This window comes from Meles meles, chromosome 1, assembly GCF_922984935.1.
Source record: "Meles meles chromosome 1, mMelMel3.1 paternal haplotype, whole genome shotgun sequence".
In the NCBI taxonomy this organism is placed as follows: domain Eukaryota; kingdom Metazoa; phylum Chordata; class Mammalia; order Carnivora; family Mustelidae; genus Meles; species Meles meles.
This window is the reverse complement of record NC_060066.1, coordinates 173,952,131-173,971,364: the sequence shown is the minus strand read 5'-3', so window position 1 is coordinate 173,971,364 and position 19,234 is coordinate 173,952,131. Positions and strand designations below refer to the sequence as shown.

Here is a 19,234-nt window from a genome sequence, read left to right as displayed (position 1 = left end):
CTCCTGAGCAACTGACTATTGGGCCCTGTGGCCATCACCTCTTCTAATGCTCCCATGGTCCTTTGAGGACAGGACTGCTATTGCCCCATTGTACAGATGAAGGACTTGAGGCATTGAGAGAGGCAGTGATTTGCCCCAGGTCATGCCGGCAGTCTGGGATGGGGGGTGAAAGGAACCACAGCTACCCACTATACTCACTGGGGAGTCCGTGGGGATCAGAGTGCTGAGGTGAGGGGAAAGTTCGGGAAGTAGGGCCATGCTGGGGTGGGCACAGGGCCTGGCAGTAACGTTTGTGGAATCAGTTTGTGAATGACAGAGAAAGGGGAGAAGTGTGTCCCACCAGAGGGGCCCAGGAACTTGTTTCTCAACCGCTATGACTTATTAAGTTGCCCCCCACCTCCGCTGAGTGCCCAGCCTGTGGCATGCTCTGGGGAAGAGATAAAGTGCACGTCCTGCTCTCGGGATAGGCACCACCATCTCCTCTTGGCTTTTCCCCAGAGCACCCCGCTGAGGTCTGGCACAGGGGACACACACAATTTATCATTAATGACTGCCATTTTTAATATTAATGGGGAGGATAATTCTGACCAGGAACAACTTTAGGGAGCAGCAGGAGGCCCAGCTCCCACCCACCTACCTGCCAGCTCAGGCCCCAGCCATCACCACACATGTCTCGGGGCACTGACCAGGACAGGCCATGGTAAGATAGATCCTTGGGCTCTTGGTGAGCCTGGTCTCTAGCTGAGGATGGGCTCTGGGCCTCAGGTCCCCGGGTCTCTCCTGAAGGACTGCCCAGTTGAAGTAGTGTGTCAAAGATCTGTCTGAGAATAGTGTGGGGAGGAAAGGAGGGGCGGAAGCTGGGGCACGGGTCTGCCACAGTCCCCTGCTCCAGGAGGCCTTCCTGGCCCACTGGGCCAAACCCTCACCTCCTGACTTGGACGTCAGCTCTGATTACTGATGACCCAGAGATGAGTGCAGTGGAGACCCAGACCTGTCAGATGCCAAGGAGGAGAGGGGTGGGCTTGGGGTGTTTCTGGTCTAAGACTGCTCTAAGGCAGCAGGATCAGCAAGGGGCTCAGCGTGGCCCCGTAATAGGCCTAGGACGCATGAGGCCTCTCAGAATAGAATCTTAAAAGAACTCTGTTCAAATGGGAAAAGCTGCCGTATGAGGAAGTGAGGTCTCCTTCACCCCCATGCATTTATTCAACAGGCACTCACTGGACCCCTTCCGCTGTGCTGGGCCCTGTGTGGGACATGCGGGTGCTAGAACAGACAGTGTGAGACCTAACCTTGCCCAGGGAAACCCACACCCTAGAAAGGGATGCCAGAGGTCCCAAACCCACTCTAGAGGCAACACCCCTCCCCCAGTCAAAGCCTAGAGAAAAATCAAGAAACCTTGCAAAACCTCTGGGCAGCCCAAAGAGGGGGTAAGTTCTGGCCCTGCAGATATGAGGCTGGGCCCCACCTGCTCTGAGCCCCCCACGGTGCCATGATCCCAAGGACTTCCAGGTGCCCATGCTCTCTTGTCCTGATTCACCATGATCACAGCTCAGCCCTAGCCATCTTCCCTCCTGGCCCACAGCACCTGCCCAGTTCAATAGCCAGTGAGGGCCGGGTAAGAGGCATCCTCTGAGGGAGGGCCCTGCGGACACAGGGTATGGAAAAGGAACTACTGGCCATCTATACTTGGTAGGGGCAAGGGCACAGCCATTCCCAGGCAGGTGATGGCTTCAGCCCTTGCCCATTTTCCTGCCCAGCAGCATCCACATCCACATCCACAGCAGCATCTAGCGCCACAGTTCCTGGGGAGCTGGCTCCGAGGAATCCCAGCAGCCAGACCACCAGCTGCTGCCCCCTCCCCATGCAAACCCTGGCCACAAAGCACCCTCCCCCCAGCTCTGCCTGCCTGCGGTGACAGCCTCTTGGCACCAGCTCTCCCCTTCCCTCCATCTGTCAGGAATTGGTGCAGACAGACTGTGAGAACCACAAGAGGAAGTAGCAGCTCTATTTGGACCCCTCCCCCTCCCCTGCCTCCCCAGCGCTCCCCCCCTACCCCCCTACCCCACGTCGGTCCTTTCGGTTCCCCCCTCCTCCCTGTGTCTCCCTTTCCCTTCCATCTGTCTCCATCTTTTCCTATTGATGAAGACATTGACGAAGTGGGAATGGAGAGGGAAGAGGGCCATCCAGCTGGTGACCCCCACTTACTTGTCACCCCCACACACCGTAGTCCCGTCTCGGCCACCCATTTGCTTTCATCCCTCCATCTTGTGGATGGGCCTCTGGGCTCCGTGTCTCCCTCTGTGTAGTAAATCCTGCCAGGTCCACCTTCTGGGGGATGCCAGGCGCCCCGAGGCAACACATGGTATGGGCCCTGTAAACTGTAGGGCCTTGTGGTCTCACCTCCTTTCTATTGAACGTGGGGCCACTCCTCTTGGGAGTAGCAAGGCCGAATGGGATATAGACAAACAGAAAAAATGCCTGGAAGGATATAAACGGCAGCAGGAAGGAAAGGCAGGATCATCAAGGCAAGGATCCTCACCTGCCAGGAGGGGAACAGGGAAGCGCTGCGGAGACCGAGGCCCAGAGAGGGCAGTCGCAAAGCTGTGTTAGAGGCAGGATCAGAGCCAAGGCCAGGAGCCTGGACCCAGTCCACCCCAACCCCCCAACCAGGCTGTTCCTAGCTCCTCCACACCTTCCAAGGGGTCTCAGTGTCTCCTGAATTCTCCCAAAATGTGGGGAAGGATCAGCTTTTTCCTTATGCTCAAGTGGGGCAGCAGAACCCACAGGTCCGGGCGTGGTCCCGCAGCAGACGTGGAGGGAGTCTGCAGGATGCAGGGAGGCTGGGACTTTTAGCTGGAAAACCAGGACAGTAATGAGGACTCCAGGACCAGTTAGTCATGGTGGGTAGCAGTCAGCCCTTAGCAACACCAAACTGCTGGGCAAATGCAGGCGTGGGCATTCTCCCGAAAAGACAGTAAACCCTTATGCTCACTCCTGCCCTGTGTGGCCTGGCCCGTGGCCCCAGAGACCAGATGGAAAGGAAGTTCTGGTCTCGCTGTAGTTTCGGGGCCCTGCAGGGCCTGTCTGACCCCAGACAGAGCACAGCTAGGCCCAAGAGTAGGAGGAAGTGCCTTGGGCCCTCCACCCCTTTCACAGCCAAGGTAACACGAGGTTCCAAGACGGGGAGCCGATTACTCAAGGTCACACATTGAGTTAGGTGGCCAACAGTCAGAAGACAGGGCCTGCTTTCCATCTGCAGATTCCCCCCAGGTCCTGGCAGGGCATGGGCACAGGACAGGCCTTCAGGGAACACTGGAGCTCGGACTCAAAGGCCACACACCAGGCACTTCCCTGGGACTCACAGAAACACCCCAGCCTGGCACGTGCCGCGTAAGGAGTGGAAACAGGGTGGGAGGGGCTCTGGGCACGTGCAGGCCAGACAGAGCCCCACTCCCGCTGCCTCCCCGCCTCCCCTCCTCAGGCCCGGGCCCCAAGCCCTGAGGCCTGTGATCTGGTGTGAACCAGACTCTTCAGTGGACCACCCCAGGGCAGAGAGAAACACAGGGATGGACACTCTGGAAACGGTGACTCCTGAGATAAAGAGTCATTGGACAAGCAGAGGTAGAACCTTCCAGGGAGAGGAAACACATGTGAGAGTATGATGCCCTGGGACACTCCTCCTTGTTTTGGGTCCTGCTAGAGAATACAGTCATGGCATTCGGGAGGCGAGTAGAGGTGAGGTCTGGGGCCAGAGAGGTGTAGGTGCAGGTTAGGTTTCGAAGGCCCTGAATGTCAGTCAAGTAGACTCGATCCTCTGCGTGGTGGATGTCCCTGTGGGATGCTGACCAAGGACAGGACAAAGGTCTGCATGCTTGACAGCCTTTGGCTGCAGAGCAGAGAACGGACTGGAGGGGAAGAGCAGAGGTGTGGCTGGCACCCCTATACTGGCCACAGTGGGATGGGGAAGGGCCTGGACTGGCCGGTGGCAGGGGAGGAAAGCAAGGAGCTAGCAGCCTCTACAAGTGAGGGAGGCAGCGACGACTCTCAGGTTCCTAACTGAGGCCAGAGTGGTGCCCGCGCTACGCTGAGAACTTGGTCTCAGGGGCAGAAGAGGCCCATCCACAGCCCAGAGGGCCTATGTGTTGGGCTGCGGGTCATTGTGGGGTCTGGGAACTGCTGCCCTGCTAACTAGGAGACCGAGGAGTCTGCGGAGCTGTCACTTGACCTCTAGGCATGGCACATCTGTCTTCGCTCTTTACTTCCCTGGGAAGCAGGTCACAGTGACAGGAGGTGGCTTATAGAGACTGAGAGCGTGCAGCCTGCCAGGCCCCGAGAAGCGGCGGCCCGAGAGGGGACCGGGCCTCCCCCGAGGCCTCCTAGGATGTCAGTGTCATAGCTGGGAAGGGATGCTGAGCATGCTTGGGGGGTGAAAGTGGGAGGCAGTCTCTCTAAGCAGAGGACCCAGAAACAGAGCGGGTCACAGGACACAGGCCTGGTCTTCCTCTAAAGGAAGACACATTTCCTAACAGAAAGAGCTATCCAGAAACAGAAGAAGCTCTCTGGTCAGTTAGTGAGATCCCTGTCCCTGGAGGTGTTTAAGCAGAAGTTGGACATCACCCACTCCAACCTGCAAGGCTGCTGAGGAAATTCCTGCACTGGGATGGGGTGGGAAGGCTCCTTTGGCCAAATGAGGCTGTGGCTCCAGCCCCAGGAGCCAGAGCTCACTCATTCACTCACTGAACACATATCCACCAAGGCCTGCTCTGTGCGAGGTTGGGGACAACGGGCACCAGAAGTGGCCAGAGCGGAACCAGAGACACCTCCTCTCTCAACCTTTTCCACCCCCATCTGGAGTGGGGGGGGGTGAGGCTGGAGCTGGGCAGGGAACAGAGGATGGAGGCCCTGGCGGCCTGCCCTCCACATCATGGGTCTGTGCCCCCCCAGCCCCCCACAACAGACCCAGCACCTGTATCTCCCTGGGCACATCTGAAGCATAGGGCCAAGGACTGGGCAGGGTCAGACACAATGCAGCCTCCTCCTGCGCCCCACCCCTCCCCAGAGGTCCCCGAGGCTCTGGACTCATTTCCTAATGAAGTCCCTGGAAGAGCTCTTCCTAATTAATCTAGGACAGTAAGTTCTGGCCTGGGGCCACAGGGAAGAAGCGGGGGACAAAGGAGCCTTTTTGGGGGCTGCCTGACTCCTCCCATTCCACAAGGCAGTGCAGCAGCCCAGCCCAGGAGGGGATCCTAAAGGACCAATGGGAGATGGAGGCTCAGAGAAGGAGGTCAACACCAACCTAGCAAATTGAGCACTGACCATGGCCTGGCACTGCTCTTCGTGCTCTTCCTAAATTAACTCACACGGTCCTCCAACCACCTTGTCGGTTCGGTATTGATGCCTCCTCCATTTGACAGATGAGACAAGGGCTCAGAGAGGTGAAGTCACTTGCCTGAGGTCCCCCAGCTAGGAAGACATGAAGTACGGACTTGCCCCCAAGCTGCCTGGCTTAAGGCTCTGCTGTCATCCGTGTCACAGTGAAGCCTCGCACGGATGACACAACACACGCAGAGGGGGTCAGAGGTAGGAGGGCCTGAGGGGTCTTCACATCTGGCGCTCCCCCCATCCGCACAGCCAGCAAAGGTTTGGACCGAGACAGGGAATCTGAATTTTAAAAGCTGCCCAAAGGGATTCAAACTCCAGATCCAACCCTAACTCCCTCCCAGTATAGATGGGGAGACTGAGGCCCAGGGGAAGGCAGAGATGTCCCCTCATCACTCAGCGAGTCGATGACAAGGAGAGGCTACCTGCTTCCTGGTGTGGTTGCATGAGAACCTGGAGGGACTGGCTCTCAGTGGGGTTCAGTTAACCAGCAGAGCCCTCTGCTCTCAGCAGAGAACCTGCAAATGTGGGAGAGGCCAAAGGCCGGGAGGGGGAGGGCTATGGGCTGGGAGAGGAAGTGGCAAAGCACGGGGGCTGCAACCACACTGGCTGGCAGACCTCTGTCCCCTGGTGCGGCCCAGCTCCTGGCGCTGTGGGACCCACAAGGTTTTAGGCACGACACAAAGGCCAGGAATTACTTAGCACTCACTGTACGGAAGTGTGAGGTTCAGTTTGGAGGGACGAGTCCAAGGGTCCCCAACTAGGATGTGGAAGAACTACAGATGAAAACCAGGTCTGGGGGCGCCTGGGTGGCTCAGTGGGTTAAGCCTCTGTCTTTCGCTCAGGTCATGATCCCAGGGTCCTGGGATCGAGCCCCGCATCAGGCTCTCTGCTTGGCGGGGAGCCTGCTTCCTCCTCTCTCTCTCTCTCTATGCCTGCCTCTCTGCCTACTTGTGATCTCTATCTGTCAAATAAATAAATAAAATCTTTAAAAAAAAAAAAGAAAAGAAAACCAGGTCTGGGGGGCTCTGGGGGGTGGGGCACACTTGTTCCTGCACCCTTGAGAAGCAGGCAGGGGACGGGGAGAGGAGACCATCAGCCATGCCACAGAAATAATCTGTTCCGGCTAGCTCACGGGCATTAAAGAATCAGCGCAGTCAGACTCAGCAAGAAAATAAACAGGCAGAAACCCCCAATGGGGATGTAGGGTTTGCTGATAACCAGTCAGCTCAGGCGTTGTGTACATGGTTTAGGCCACATGCCCTGCAGGAGAGGCTGGATTTCACAGGCCCTGCTCTCGAACTCCTGGCCTCAGGGAACAGGGACAGCTCCTTGTACCCGTCCCCTTGTCCCCTAACACCTTGGGCCTGGCCATAGTAAACTCCAGCTCCTGGAAACACACTGGCTCTTAAGGGAGAGAAGTGGATCCAAGAGGAGTGCCCTACTCCCAACGAGCAGAGACCCCAAGAAGGGCAGGGACCTGTCTTGTGTCTTGTGTCTCCACTGTCACTTGGGGAGATGGGAGCTGGGGCGAGGCAGAGGTGGGCCCATCATCTGGGTCACGGGTTTATACCCACCACAACTCTCTGGATGGGGGCAGGTGGGGACCAGACAGAGGGCTGCAGGCTGGGGCTCAGTGGGGAGAGGCTGCTGTGGCATGGTAGGGGGCAGGCTGGGAACAGAGGCTGCTGGCGCCTCTCCAGCTACAAAGAATTCCCTGCCACAAACACCCAGTGGGGGGCTTTGGCTTTGACTCCGCTGGGCTGCCCTGGCGGGGCGTGGGAGGAAGAACGTCACCTTGACCCTGCAGCTTTTAGTGCGTCCAGAACAGTCACCTGCCTCCTGAGACACACCCGGTGCTGGAGCACACAAACCCTACACACACACACAACCTACACACACACACACACACACACACACACACACACACACGTGCTGGTGCACAAGACTAAGGGAGGCCTCTGAGGGTGATGGGGGCCACAGAGGGCAGCCTGGGGTCCAGGAAGTAGAAGAGGGAGGGACGAGCGCTGGCTTGAATGTCCCTGGCGTCAGGCCGCCAGGAAAGCCCACCCTTGGCCTCCAGCTATTCACTTGAGCAGCTTAACCTGGCCCTGACGGGGCCTTCCTGCCTCTCATCCATTGCCAACTCTCTGATGTTAACCTGGACTTGCTGGCGGAGTAAGGCCCCGTCTGGAAAACGACCATGCCAGGCCCGCAGTAAACCAGTCTACGTGGCCTCGTCTGCATGGCCAGCACCCCCAGGCCACCCAGAAAGCTGTCACCCTGGGGCCCCCAAGGCGGACAGGAGCAGAGTGAGAGGGTTCCTACATACCCTCCTGGTCTGCAGAGCTGCTGTCCTCCCAGGCAGCTCAGTTCTCCCCACCGGCCAGTTGACCTACATCTCCTTGCTGCCGTTTAAGCAGCTGCCCATTTTGTGTCTTTGGTGGAGAAGGAGGGAAGCTGCTGACAGTGCCTTTGGTGGGGCTGTTCCCTGTGCAGGGATCCCAGGGAAGGGGAACAGGGATGATCATTGTCAGGGCCAGGTTCTGGGCTGAACATCAGCCTGCACACCTCTGAGAGGTGGGCTTATTATCCCTGTTTCAAAGACCAAGGACCTGAAGCTCAGAAGACCCACACCAGGAACCCAGCTAGTCACGGGGTTGGTGAGCCTGTTCCTCTCCATTACTCCAGTGCATCCGACCTGATCATGGGTGCAGGAAGAAGGCAGAAAGGAAAGTGACCCGAAGAATCTGGACCTCAGGGCTGAGTTCTGGAAGTAGACCCTAAAAGTCCAGCTAGCCTCCATCTGCCTGCCCAGAATCCACCCATGGAGCCAGCTGCGTTCCTGCTAACCCTTACCAGAAAGTAAAGAGCTTGAGGGCCATAGTTCCCCCACCCCAGGCCAGGACGGGTACTGAGCCAACGCCAGGGATAAGGAGTCTGCTCAGAGGGCTGGTTGCAGTGCAGGTGGAGCAAGGACCAATGGGAAAAGGGGAAATAAAGTTCAGAGAGGGAGAGACACTTGTGCAGGGTCACTCAGCATGTGATAGGCAGAGACAGAACGACTATTACAATGCTGGGGGGACGGATTCTACAAATATCTGGAGAAGAATGAAGACGGGTTTTGTTCCCTTTTGTTTTCCTTGTTGGGGGTGGGGAGTCCTTGGGGCCAGAACACAGTTGTCCTTTCTCCTTGCTATGCTTTCTGTGGCCTAGATCTGGCTACTTTGTCTGCCCCATGGGGCCAAGATGAGGGGACCTTATGCTCAAGGAAGAGGGAGGTCCTGAGGGCTGCCTACCTGTCTGGGAAGGACCTTGGGGAGTTAGGGGTGTGGTGGTGAGGTGGGAAAGCGTCACCCAGAGAGAGCAATATGGCAAGGGTGAAAATGGACACATTCAGCAGTATCTTTCCTAGGAATCCATCCTAAGGATGAAAGCACAAAGGTATATAATGGAGGATCCATACACCAACACTGCAGATTAGGAGAAAAAACCAAAGCAACTAAACACATGGCAATCAATAGGTTGCCATGTCATTAAGTTATAGAAGATTCTGGCAACGGGTGACTCTCTAGCCCTTGAAAACGATGACGGGATAATACTGTAATTGACAAGAAAAGCCATGTTTGGTGTGGGGTGAAAACAACGGGCATTAACACAGCCTCATTTTTGTTAGAAGGACAAACTGTGTCCATGCATGCCAGCTCCCATGCCGGGAAATACCTCTAGCAGGAGATGCCGCTTCCACAATGGTAGAGCCGAGGGGGGCTTTTACCGTCCTCTTTTTGCTTTTCTGTATTGCTGGTGGTTTTCTTAAAATTCTAAGTATGAAATTACCTTTATATAATCAAAGTTATTTCTTTTTTTGTATTTTTTAAAGATTATTTTATTCATTTATTTGAGAGGGAGAGCACATACAGGTGGTGGGGGAGGGGCAGAGGCAGAAGGAGAAACAGATTCCCTGTTGAACAGGGAGCCCAGCACTGGGGGGCTCCATCTCAGGACCCTGAGGTCATGACCTGAGTTGAAGGTAGGCGCTTAACTGACTGAGGCACCCAAGTGCCCGCATAATCAAAGTTACTTCCACTGGAAAAATAAAATCCGTTGAGGTGGGTTTTAGCTTCGGCACTGCCAGCAGCTAGCTGTGTGGCCTGGGGGGAGCCCCGGCTCTTCCCTAAGCCTCAGTTTCCTCATCAGGACAATGGGGACGATAATTAACCCCTGCACAATCTTCTTCCGAGGATAGCCATGAGGCACAAAATGAAAAAGGCCATACTGTGTGATTCTCACAGGCTGAGAGGGCTGATGCTGAAATCATCTCTACAGAGGCTGGGATAAAGTTTCTTGTGGCACCACAGGGCCAGTGACCAGGGGATCTTGGCCACACGACCACTCCCATGGACACAGACTGGTAGTCTTCCAGAAAGGCTTTGGGCCATCTGTCCTGCCATGTTCCAAGGGGCTGGTGTGTGGAGGGCATGAGGGATCCTGGGAATTGGGAGTCTCATGGCCCTTCCTCTCAGCGTGAGTCTTCCAGTCACCAGAGGGCATTCTGAGGGGCCTCATGGTAGGCCGAGTTCTGCAGCCTAAAAGCAGTCAGCTTGTGGGCATCTGGGTTGGGCCCTGCCAGGGACACAGAGGTCAGACCAGGCACAGCAGATGGGGAGTTCACAGGCGGGCCCCTGAACCACTCAAGCTACACGGTGATTCCTGGGGTCTTGTGGGAGGTCCCGGACAACATGGCTGGGGGTTAAAACTATGGCTCAGGGCCCCAGCTCATGCTTGAGGGAACCCAGGGGCTGGCAAGAGGGATACCTGGGGTGCCTGGAAAGGAAGCAAGGTCCTCGGGCCACTCTCGTTGTTGTGACTGGATGTGTGAGCACCTATCACTTCCTTTCACTTGTGAGACTGTGGCCAGACAGGAGTGGCCCAGTCCTGCCACTGACCTGCCAGGTCACCTGGAGCAAGGGACCCCACCAAGAGGTCTTTGTGAAGGGCAGCAATGATCCTTCCCTGTCCTGGCAGAGGAGGTCCTGCCTGAGAAAGTCCTCAGTGGCAAGCATACTCATTACACCTGTTACAATTAACATCAGGATTTTAGAGGAGTTACTGCAATCCAGGGGCAGCCAGACAGAGTCCAGCGTGGAAGCCCCAAGCCCCTTCCTGTGCAGGAGCCTGTGCCTAGCCCTCATCCTGAGAACACCTTGTTCCCTGATCCAGCAAGGGAAGAGAGAGAACGGGGTTGCCAGCGGGAGGTGGGGAGCATACTGTCCTCAGTCCAGTGCAGGAACTAAGAACACTCTGATTCTGAGAACGGGCCCCTGATGACATCTAGGGCCGGTTTCTGGACACCAGCACCTTGGCTGCAGCTTCTGAAGGCTGATAATAGCAATCTCCCAGGTTTGCAGGGTGAGCACTGAGGAGCCCCGGTGCCGGTACCATAAGGCAGCCCGGGCCCTGCATAACTGCCAAGAAACCACCTGTGCTCTCCGATCTCCAAGGGACACAGCTCACAAGACAGAGCCTGACTAAGGTCCCTACAGGATACACAGCTCCCTTCTTGGGCCTCAAGGGCCCCCAATCTGACCAATATCAGCTTCTCACCCTCTAAAGTGGGTGACATTTCCTCACTCATGTTTATTCATTCACGTGCCATTCTCCAAATGCCTCCTCTGTGCCGGGCCTTGTGGTTCACTGCAAATCGCTCAGGTGCTCCCAAACAACCTGGAGTTCCTATGATGGGCTATGACACGGATACACAAAGCCATGGGCATCCGGACCCAGCAGAGGTAAGAAAGCTGGGGAAGGCTCTATAGAGGTGGCAATGAGCTAGGTTTTGAAGGCTGAGGAGTAATTAGTAAGCGCAGAGATCTAGAATCAGGAGCACGCGTGGGAGGTTCAGAGAAATGAAGACCACACCCTGGTGACCTCAGGGGATGGTTCTGATGACTTGGGCTCTCGAACTTTCCTAGAGGAAGCATCCTTCCTCTCCTAGAGTGATCACCTGTATCAGTGACAATTTGCCAGTCCTCAGTTTCCCTATCTGTACAGGTAGAACAGTAATCCCCCACCTCACAGGCAGTGGCCAAGAGAGGCCTTGGAAACTGTGGAGGGTCATACCCATGGGAGGTTGCACACGGGGCACCTTATTCTGGTGGTTCCATGGGGTCTTCAGAGAGGAGGGTCCCTCCCAGGCCAGACACTTGCAGCCCAGGGAGGCACTGCTGGACATTGTCACCACATCCCCACTTTCTCTACATCCTCTAAACCCCAGGCCCTCTGACCCCAACAAAGTAGACGAGTGCTCAGAGAGGAAGAGTGTAAGGAAGAGTCCAGGCTTCAGCGCAAAGAGAGTTCAGTCAAATCCTGGTTCCACCACATAAGCCTCAGACATTGCCAAGTCACTTCTCTTGGAGCCTCAGTTTCATCATCCTTAAAATGGGAATAATAAGAAAACAGCTCTCCCAGGGCTGTGAGTAGCAAAGCTAATGAATGCAAAGTTGCAATGTAGTGCCAGGCAGGGGTTAAGTAGCCAATATCTGTTAGGAGTAATTCCTTCCTTCCAGGGAACTACTTTTAGAATCACCCAGCACATGGCTAGAGGAGCGGACAATGCGGAGGAGAATCCAAGACTGAAGGAAGCCCAAGGACATGTTGTGGGAGCTCAGGAACAAAGGGTCAGGGAAGGCAATCGGAGGGATGTGGCAACTCCACCAGGCCTGCAAACATGGGGTGACTGGATAAGCAAGATCTGTGGGGCCCCAGGTCTGCCTTCCTGGGGGTGGAGCAGGCCGAGGGCTCTGACTGCTAACTCTGGGGCCAGGAGAGCTTTTGCTTGGTTACATCCCTTGAGGAGGACACAACCAGGTCCACACACCCTCCTGTTCCTTATCCTTCCCCCAGGGCGCATCTCTCTGCTTCACCTGCTGCTGCTATTTCCCCAAGGAGGAAAAAACTGTCAAGCCAGCTGCCTGCTGACTCCTAGGGAGGACAGGGCCAACCCCCCTAAGGCCTACTGCACTTGCATCTCCGCAGGCCTGAGAAAGCCAAGGAGCTCACGGAGCAGAACTCTGTCCCAGGAGTGCCTGTGGGAAGACCCACAGGAGAGTCTATGGCAAACATTCCCAAGGCCTGCAGGTGCCAGCCCCGGGGGGCCAGCCCTGGATCTAGAAGAGAGGGAGAGTTGGGGTCTGCTGGGCTGAGCCCTGGGGGCTAAATGGCTTCCTTCCCTTCCCAGGCACAGCCACACCAGGCAGAGAGGACAGAAACCAGCCTCAGGACGAACACAGGGCCTGAAGGAAGCCATCCTCTGCCCCTCCCAGGACCCCAGGCCACTCATTCACTGAGACCAGTCAGCCCTGTTTGATTCATTTCTTCCCTCAGCCCCTCCCTGGGCACCCCTCTGTCACTTTCAGGTCCCTCTAAGTGGCCTTGGGGCCATATCCACCATGGGTGGGCAACCAGCTGCAGGGACCTTCAGAAGTCTGGCTAAGCAAATGGGGTCAGGGGAAGCAGGGGGTTCTTGGGTGGCCTGCAGAGGCCCCCCGACAGACAGTCAGGTACCTCGAGACCTCAGTGAAGCTCCTCCCTCTGAGAATGATCACACTTATTACCATTCATTGAACACCTACTGCTCAGCAGGCACATTCTCTCCTTTAATCCTCACAGTATCTTTGGGAGGGAGAGATTATTATTGCCCCAAAGACCTATCAACCAAAGAATACAGCTGGGATAGAATATCTTCTGTGTCTGATCGAGAGCCCCAATAAGTTATGATTTCAACATGGCTTCCTATGTCCTTTCTCTCTCTCAACTCCTGTATCTTGGCCTTGGGCTAGAGGGTAGCAGGGAGGGCTTCCTGGAGGAGGCGATACCTGCATTGAATCTTCTAAGATGGGGATAAGAAGGTAGTCAGCAGAGGGAGCAAAAAGAGTGTCCCAGGCCAATGGGGTGACATGTGCAAAGGCCCGGAGGTGAGAAGCAGTAGGAAGGCCAGAGTGAGAAAGAAGCTACAGTTCGGTGTTGCAGGTTCATAGGAAGAGACTGGAAGGGAGTGGCCACAGGAGCTGGTCACAGAGTTGCTTTTACCCCATGGGTATGTGGGAGGCTCAGGAAGACTCTGAATGGTGGAGTTGCCTGGACAGATAGGAAATCACAGTTCAGAGAGAGTAATACTGTCTGTCCAATGCCTCCATCAAAAAAGAAGATGAAGCTGGGCCTGGGGTCAGGAATGTGAGAATGGGGCCTGAGGCCGGCAGCGCTCTGAAGGCCAGATGCCCGTTATAAGCCCCAGCTGGGAGCTGTGGCCAAGCTTTAATTATTTACAAGGCTGCTTCCCAGAAAGCCCCGGCGCTCCTGCAGGCTGGCCTTGCCCAGCTAATGAACTCTCAGCCACGAGAGACCTCGCTGTGCCCACTCTTTATTAGACCTGGGATGGAGGGCTGATGGGGGCTGGGAGAACAAGGGCGACCTAAAGAAGCCTGAACAAAGTGGAGGAATTTGAGCACAAAACCAGTCTATGGGTATCCCCAGCCCAGCCATAAAGAGAAACACAGAGATCTTCCCGGAGCTGGGGGGCCCGGGGCGGTGTGTGTGTGGGGGGGGGGTTGACATCATCTCAAGAAGGAGAAACTGTGAGGACTTGCTGGAGACAACACAGGTGCTGTAGTTGGGCGCCTGCATTCACACCCCGGCAATTTCACTTAAAAATCATATACCCAGGGCGCCTGGGTGGCTCAGTCCTTTACGTGTCTGCCTTTGGCTCAGGTCATGATCCCGGAGTCCTGGGATCAAGGCCCCCATCGGGCTCCCTGCTCAGCAGGCAGCCTGCTTCTCCCTCTCCTCCCTGCTTGTGCTCCCACTCTCTCTCTCTCTTAAAAATAAATAAATAAAATCTTAAAAAAAAAAAATCAAATGCCCTTGGGCTAGTTACTTAAACGCTCTGTCCCTTTGTAAAATGGTGCTAATGCGGTAGTTCCAAGACTTGCCCCATTTTATAGATGTGAGGAGCTCAAGGGGACAAATCTCAGGAGGCCGGGGCCAACACAAGTGCTTAGTAAGTGGTCGTTGCTGTTGTTGTTACTCTGGGAGCAAAGGGCTGGCCAGAGACCAGAACCCCTGTCTCTGCCCCCAGACATTAAGAAGCAACAGGAAACCGGCCAAGGAGCCAACTGGCCTACGTGACCAGGTCCACACCCCAGGATCTCACCCCACTTTGCCTGGCTGGGCCGCCCTTGGGCTTCCTTGAGCCTGGGCCTCAGGCTCCCAGCCTTTTCCTCCACTTTGAAGGTGTTCTGAGACTGGAACTGAAGCCCCGCAAGCATTTCACTTCCCCATCCTCCCAGCTCTATCAGAGTCTCTGGTAAGTGCCAAGTCCTAACCACTGTGAATGAAGATCAGGACTTAGTGGCCCTTAGTTTGAGTTTTTGCTCCAACCCTGAGGAGCTATGTGACTTTGGGGGGAATCATTTCACTTCTGTGAACTCCTGTTTCCTTCTCCATACTATGGGGACCATACCACCTATTTTTAAATGGTAAGCCTTGTGGGAATGATATCAGTTATCATCTTTCAAGGCCTGGCTTAGCTATTTCCTCCTCCAGGAAGTCCTCCTTGGCTTCCTCAACATAAAAGCTTCCTCCCTCTAGCCTCCATCAGCTTTTGATATTCTTAGGCTGCATCTGGCCCCTTTGGAGCTTGTACTCATTTTGCCTCACCCAGACTTCACTTAGAAATTGCAATGCCCATTTTGCAGGCCTATAGAGGTACAGAGGTGGGGTGGTTCTGGCTCTCTCATAGGGTAGAAGGGTTGGAGTGCCAAAGGAGGGGATCAGATATAAGGCAGAGAGGCTGCTCAGGGAGGAAGCAATAGACTTGAGGGAAGGGTAGTTCAAGGAAATTCAGTTTGGGCAGGCAGCCCAGCATGGGGCGGAGGTGGGGGCAGGAATCTCCCCACATGGGGAAGGAGGGGATGAGGAAAGACCACTCTCAAACACGTAGCCCAACTTAGCTACCCAAAGCCCCCACCCACATTCTTCAAGATTTCTTTGTGGCTCCTAGGGTCCCTTTCTAAGGGGCTCATCCATTCCCTTCTCTTTGCCCACCCTGTCTGAAGACTTTCCACACATTAACCTATGATGGAGGAACAGCAGCCCTATTTGGCAGATGAGGAAACAAGCTCAGAAAAATTAAGCCATGTAGAGCTGGTACTAACCAGAGCTCCCACCTTTTCCACTCCAAGCCATCTACCTCAGAAGGAAAGCAGGAGCCCAGATTGGCCACGAGAGCTCCCCTGGTCCCATCTGGGGTCACCTGGACATAGGCTACTTCACTCCTCCATCTTCCCCAGAGCCTCCCATAGAGATGAGAAGCAACAGGCCCAACACAGAGATCATGGCTTTCCGGCCCCTGGATCATGCTCTTGGGTCCTTCTGTGCCACACTCCCCACTGTGACAGACCGTACCCAAGCTAGGAGGCACATGGACATCCTGACCAACTTCTGTCACTCTCAGCTGTGTGACCTTGGGCAAATCGCCCCACGTCTCTGAGATAGCATTCCTATCTACAAACAGGGGTGACAAGAAAAACCCGCACAAGACTGTTGTTCTACAGAGCCAGGGAGATAAGGTGAAACCAACCCAGAACTGCAGTTTCGAGTTTCCTGCCTCATCCTCGGCACTCCCGCGGTCAGGCAACCACAGAACAACTCCCAGGGGGTAGACTCTATAATATTTTACCCCAGCACTGCCATTTTCACCATTTCAATAGCACTGGGGAATCAATGGTGAGGTTATGATTAGGCTTCTGGAAGCATTAAATTCAAGCTCCTACTTAGCAACTCAGGAACTGTGGAGCAAGTAACTTAACCTCTCAGTGCCTCAGTTTCTTTAGCCTGTGAAACGGGCCTGCTGAGAAGAGTGGAGGAGTTCACCTGAGATAAGCACTCTCCGCGGGGCTGGCACATGGTGAACAGTCAGCATGTGTCAGTCGCCTGACTTCCAATTACATTACTAGAACTGGTCCTCAGAAACAGGCCAAGAATCGTGAGCCCACGTGGTCAGGTGAGGAAATGAAGACAGGTGGAGATGATGAGCCCAAGAAACAGAGCCAACTCCGGTCTGCGGCTGAGAATGCATCCGGAGGCTGACCGGCAAGCCCACAGAAAACCTCAAAGACTCCACGATGCCTGTCCAGGTGTTCCTCCCTCTTCCGCTCCTGCCACTGTGTGGTGCTGTGGATCCGTCCACCTGTTGCCCTCCCGAAGACCCTGTGGGGCCTCCCTGGCCTATGGAGTGGGCCCCTGCTCCAAAGCGCCCCGGGGCTGGCACCAAGCAGGCATTCCAGGACCATGAATGTACGACCCCCTGCGTCTGTTTCTAAAGAGTCCTGTTTTTCTTTCTGCTCCTGGAGCCTCACTCCTTCATGGCAACTGCCTGCTAGCTCAATTCTGCCACCACAAACATCAGAAACCACAAGCATCGCAAGAAAGAACCTGCAAAGCTGTAGCGCCCAGGTGTGCAAGCAGCGCATCAGCAAAGGCGGCCCACCACGTGCACACCCGTCACCAACTGAGCGCTCACGTGCAGTCTCGGAATCCTCGGGCCCTCTCCAGGAAGCAAACTTTCTCCTGGTCCCCTCCTTCCTGGTTTGTCCCATGACTCATGCCCGCGCCCAGCTAGCAGGAGATCGTGGTCCGCTCGCCAGGGTGGCACAAAAACCTCTACACCATGACTAGGCAGAAAAGCAGCGGGAGCCAGCCAGCGCCCCGGCTTCACAGGCACTTAACTTCCCCGGAGATGTGCGCGGGGGTGTGGCCGGGGCGGGGCCAGGGCAAGGCCCTTGCACCCCCGGCGTCTGAAAACTGCACACCCGCCCGCTCCACGATTGGCCGCTCTGGCCACGGGGGCCTATGGGGTGGTCCTCTCCTGGCCAATCAGGGGCCCCGGGGAGCCCATTCATTCACAAAAACCCAGCAAGACGAGGCCCGGAATTGCCTAGAACTTTGAAACACCGGCGCGTTCCGTGGGGCCGACGCAGGAGTCCAGGAGGGCTAGACGCAGGAAGCTAGACGCTTGCAGGGACGGTTGTGTCCCTGCCCACAGTTCCGGCCCGGCAACCCGGGCGTGGCGCGCGCTCCTCTGGCGCCGGGCCCCGCCCTGGACCCCATTAGAACACGCCGGCCAAGCCACCCAACCCCGAGGAAGGCGGCACCAGGGCAGCTTCCCGGCAGTGAGGTCCAAGAAGGTGGCCGGCGGCCCCCCCCCAACCCCGCCCCGTTCCCTTCCTCCCCAGCCGTCCAACTCACGGCAATCATCCTCGTCGCTGTTGTCCGAACAGTCGTCGTCCTCGTCGCATCTCCACACGGAGGGGATGCAGCGCTCATTCCGGCACCGGAATTGGTCCTCTTCACACTCTTTGACCGGCCCTGCTCGGGGGAGAGGGGGGCGTGAGCCTATGCACGGAGAGTGCAGTCCTGGCCGCAGGGAGGGGTCTACTGGGGCGAAGGAAAGGAGGCGATAATGGAGCCGACGACCTCGGGGGGCCTCGGGCGCCCTGGATCCGGAAGGAGGGCAGAATGGTAATGGGATGGCGGGCTGCTCCGTGGCATTACGAGGCCAGACACAGTCGGTGTCACACGACTTGGGTATACCCCCCATTGGGAACACTCACGGCCCACGGTCAGAGATCTACGCAGACACAGACCCAGAGGGAGCCCCCGCACACGCCGCGACACACGCATTGGGTGCTGCGGGCTCAACCCCTTAGCATGCAGCCCCTCTTTCTCCGCCGCGCGCAGTGGTCGCCGGAAACGCATTGTCAGGCGGGGAAGTCGCCCGGCTCAGCTCACCGCCGCGCGTGTCAAATCAACCCCGCTGGCTGGAATCATGCAGCCCACCCGAAACCATCAATGACCGCCCCCGCCCCCTCACAAAGTTCCCGGCCCTCCTGGCCCCCACTGGGCCCATCCCCCAGGAGCAGGTGCCAGAAGGCAGAGCCAACGACGCCGGGAGCCGTGGGGGGACGGAGGTCGAGGGCAAATTAAAGGATAGCTGGGTCGCGAGAAACCTACCCCACCCCCAGGCCCGGGCTAGCGGAGCCCAGCGCAACCCGCAGCCCGGTCGCCGGGCCGCGCTTTGTTGGCGGCTCTGGCGGCGCAGAGCCGGGCGGGGGAACCAGCCTCACGCACCTTGGCCGCCGCGCTGTGGATCCGCCGCCGCCGCCGCCGCGAGCTGTTGGAGCCGCAGCGGCAGCAGCAGCAGCAGAAGCAGCAGCGGCGCCAGCGGCCGGAGCGCGCCCCGCTCGGGGCGGCCCATGGTGGGCCCCGGGCTCCGGCCGCCGCGCCCCGCGCACCCCGTGCGGCTGCCGCCGCCGCGCCTCAGCCCGCTGAGTCCTCGCCGCGGCGCCGGGGCTGCCGCTGCCCCCGCCGCCGCCGCCACCGCTGCCGCCCGCCCCGGCTCCTCGGCTGCATTTCAAGCAGGTTCCGTGACGCTCGGCGGCGGGGCGGGCTCAGGCTGGGCGCGCGGCCCCGGCCCTGGGCGGCCGCCGCCAGCGCGCGCGCCCCCTCCCGCTGCCGCCGCCGCCAGCGCGCGCGCCCCCTCCCGCTGCCGCCTCCGCCCCCACGCTCCTCCCGCCGCTGCCGCCTCTCCCTCCTCCCTCTTCTCCTAGGTCCTCTCCTCCCTCAGCTGGCGCGCGGGGATCTAGCTGAGGACCCGCTGGGCGCCTCAGATGCTGGGATGAGCCGGGCGAGGTTCCTGCCCCAGAGGAAGAGGCCAGGGGAAGCAGCACTGGGTGCCTGGAGGCTAAGAGAAGGCTGAGGGGTGCCTAGGAGTAAACCTCGGTGGAAGGCGAGATGCTCC

General features: G+C 57.1%; 1 protein-coding gene across 9 annotated transcripts in view; it reads right to left on the bottom strand.

Annotated features, from left to right (window-relative positions):
• LRP8 (LDL receptor related protein 8) overlaps positions 1–18,741 on the bottom strand; it is a 78,282-nt gene extending 59,541 nt beyond the window's left edge. For 5 of the 9 annotated variants that reach the window (XM_046014212.1, XM_046014147.1, XM_046014156.1 and 2 more), the window contains exons 1-2: positions 18,565–18,741; positions 17,683–17,802 (exon numbers count right to left, since the gene is read on the bottom strand). In XM_046014212.1, the coding sequence (XP_045870168.1) occupies positions 17,683–17,802; positions 18,565–18,691 (247 nt within the window). In that variant the 5' untranslated portion in view covers positions 18,692–18,741. The remainder of the gene's footprint in view (positions 1–17,682; positions 17,803–18,564) is intronic. The other 4 variants (XM_046014182.1, XM_046014189.1, XM_046014199.1 and 1 more) reach the window with 1 other exon arrangement.
• Between the last annotated feature and the right edge of the window lie 493 nt (positions 18,742–19,234).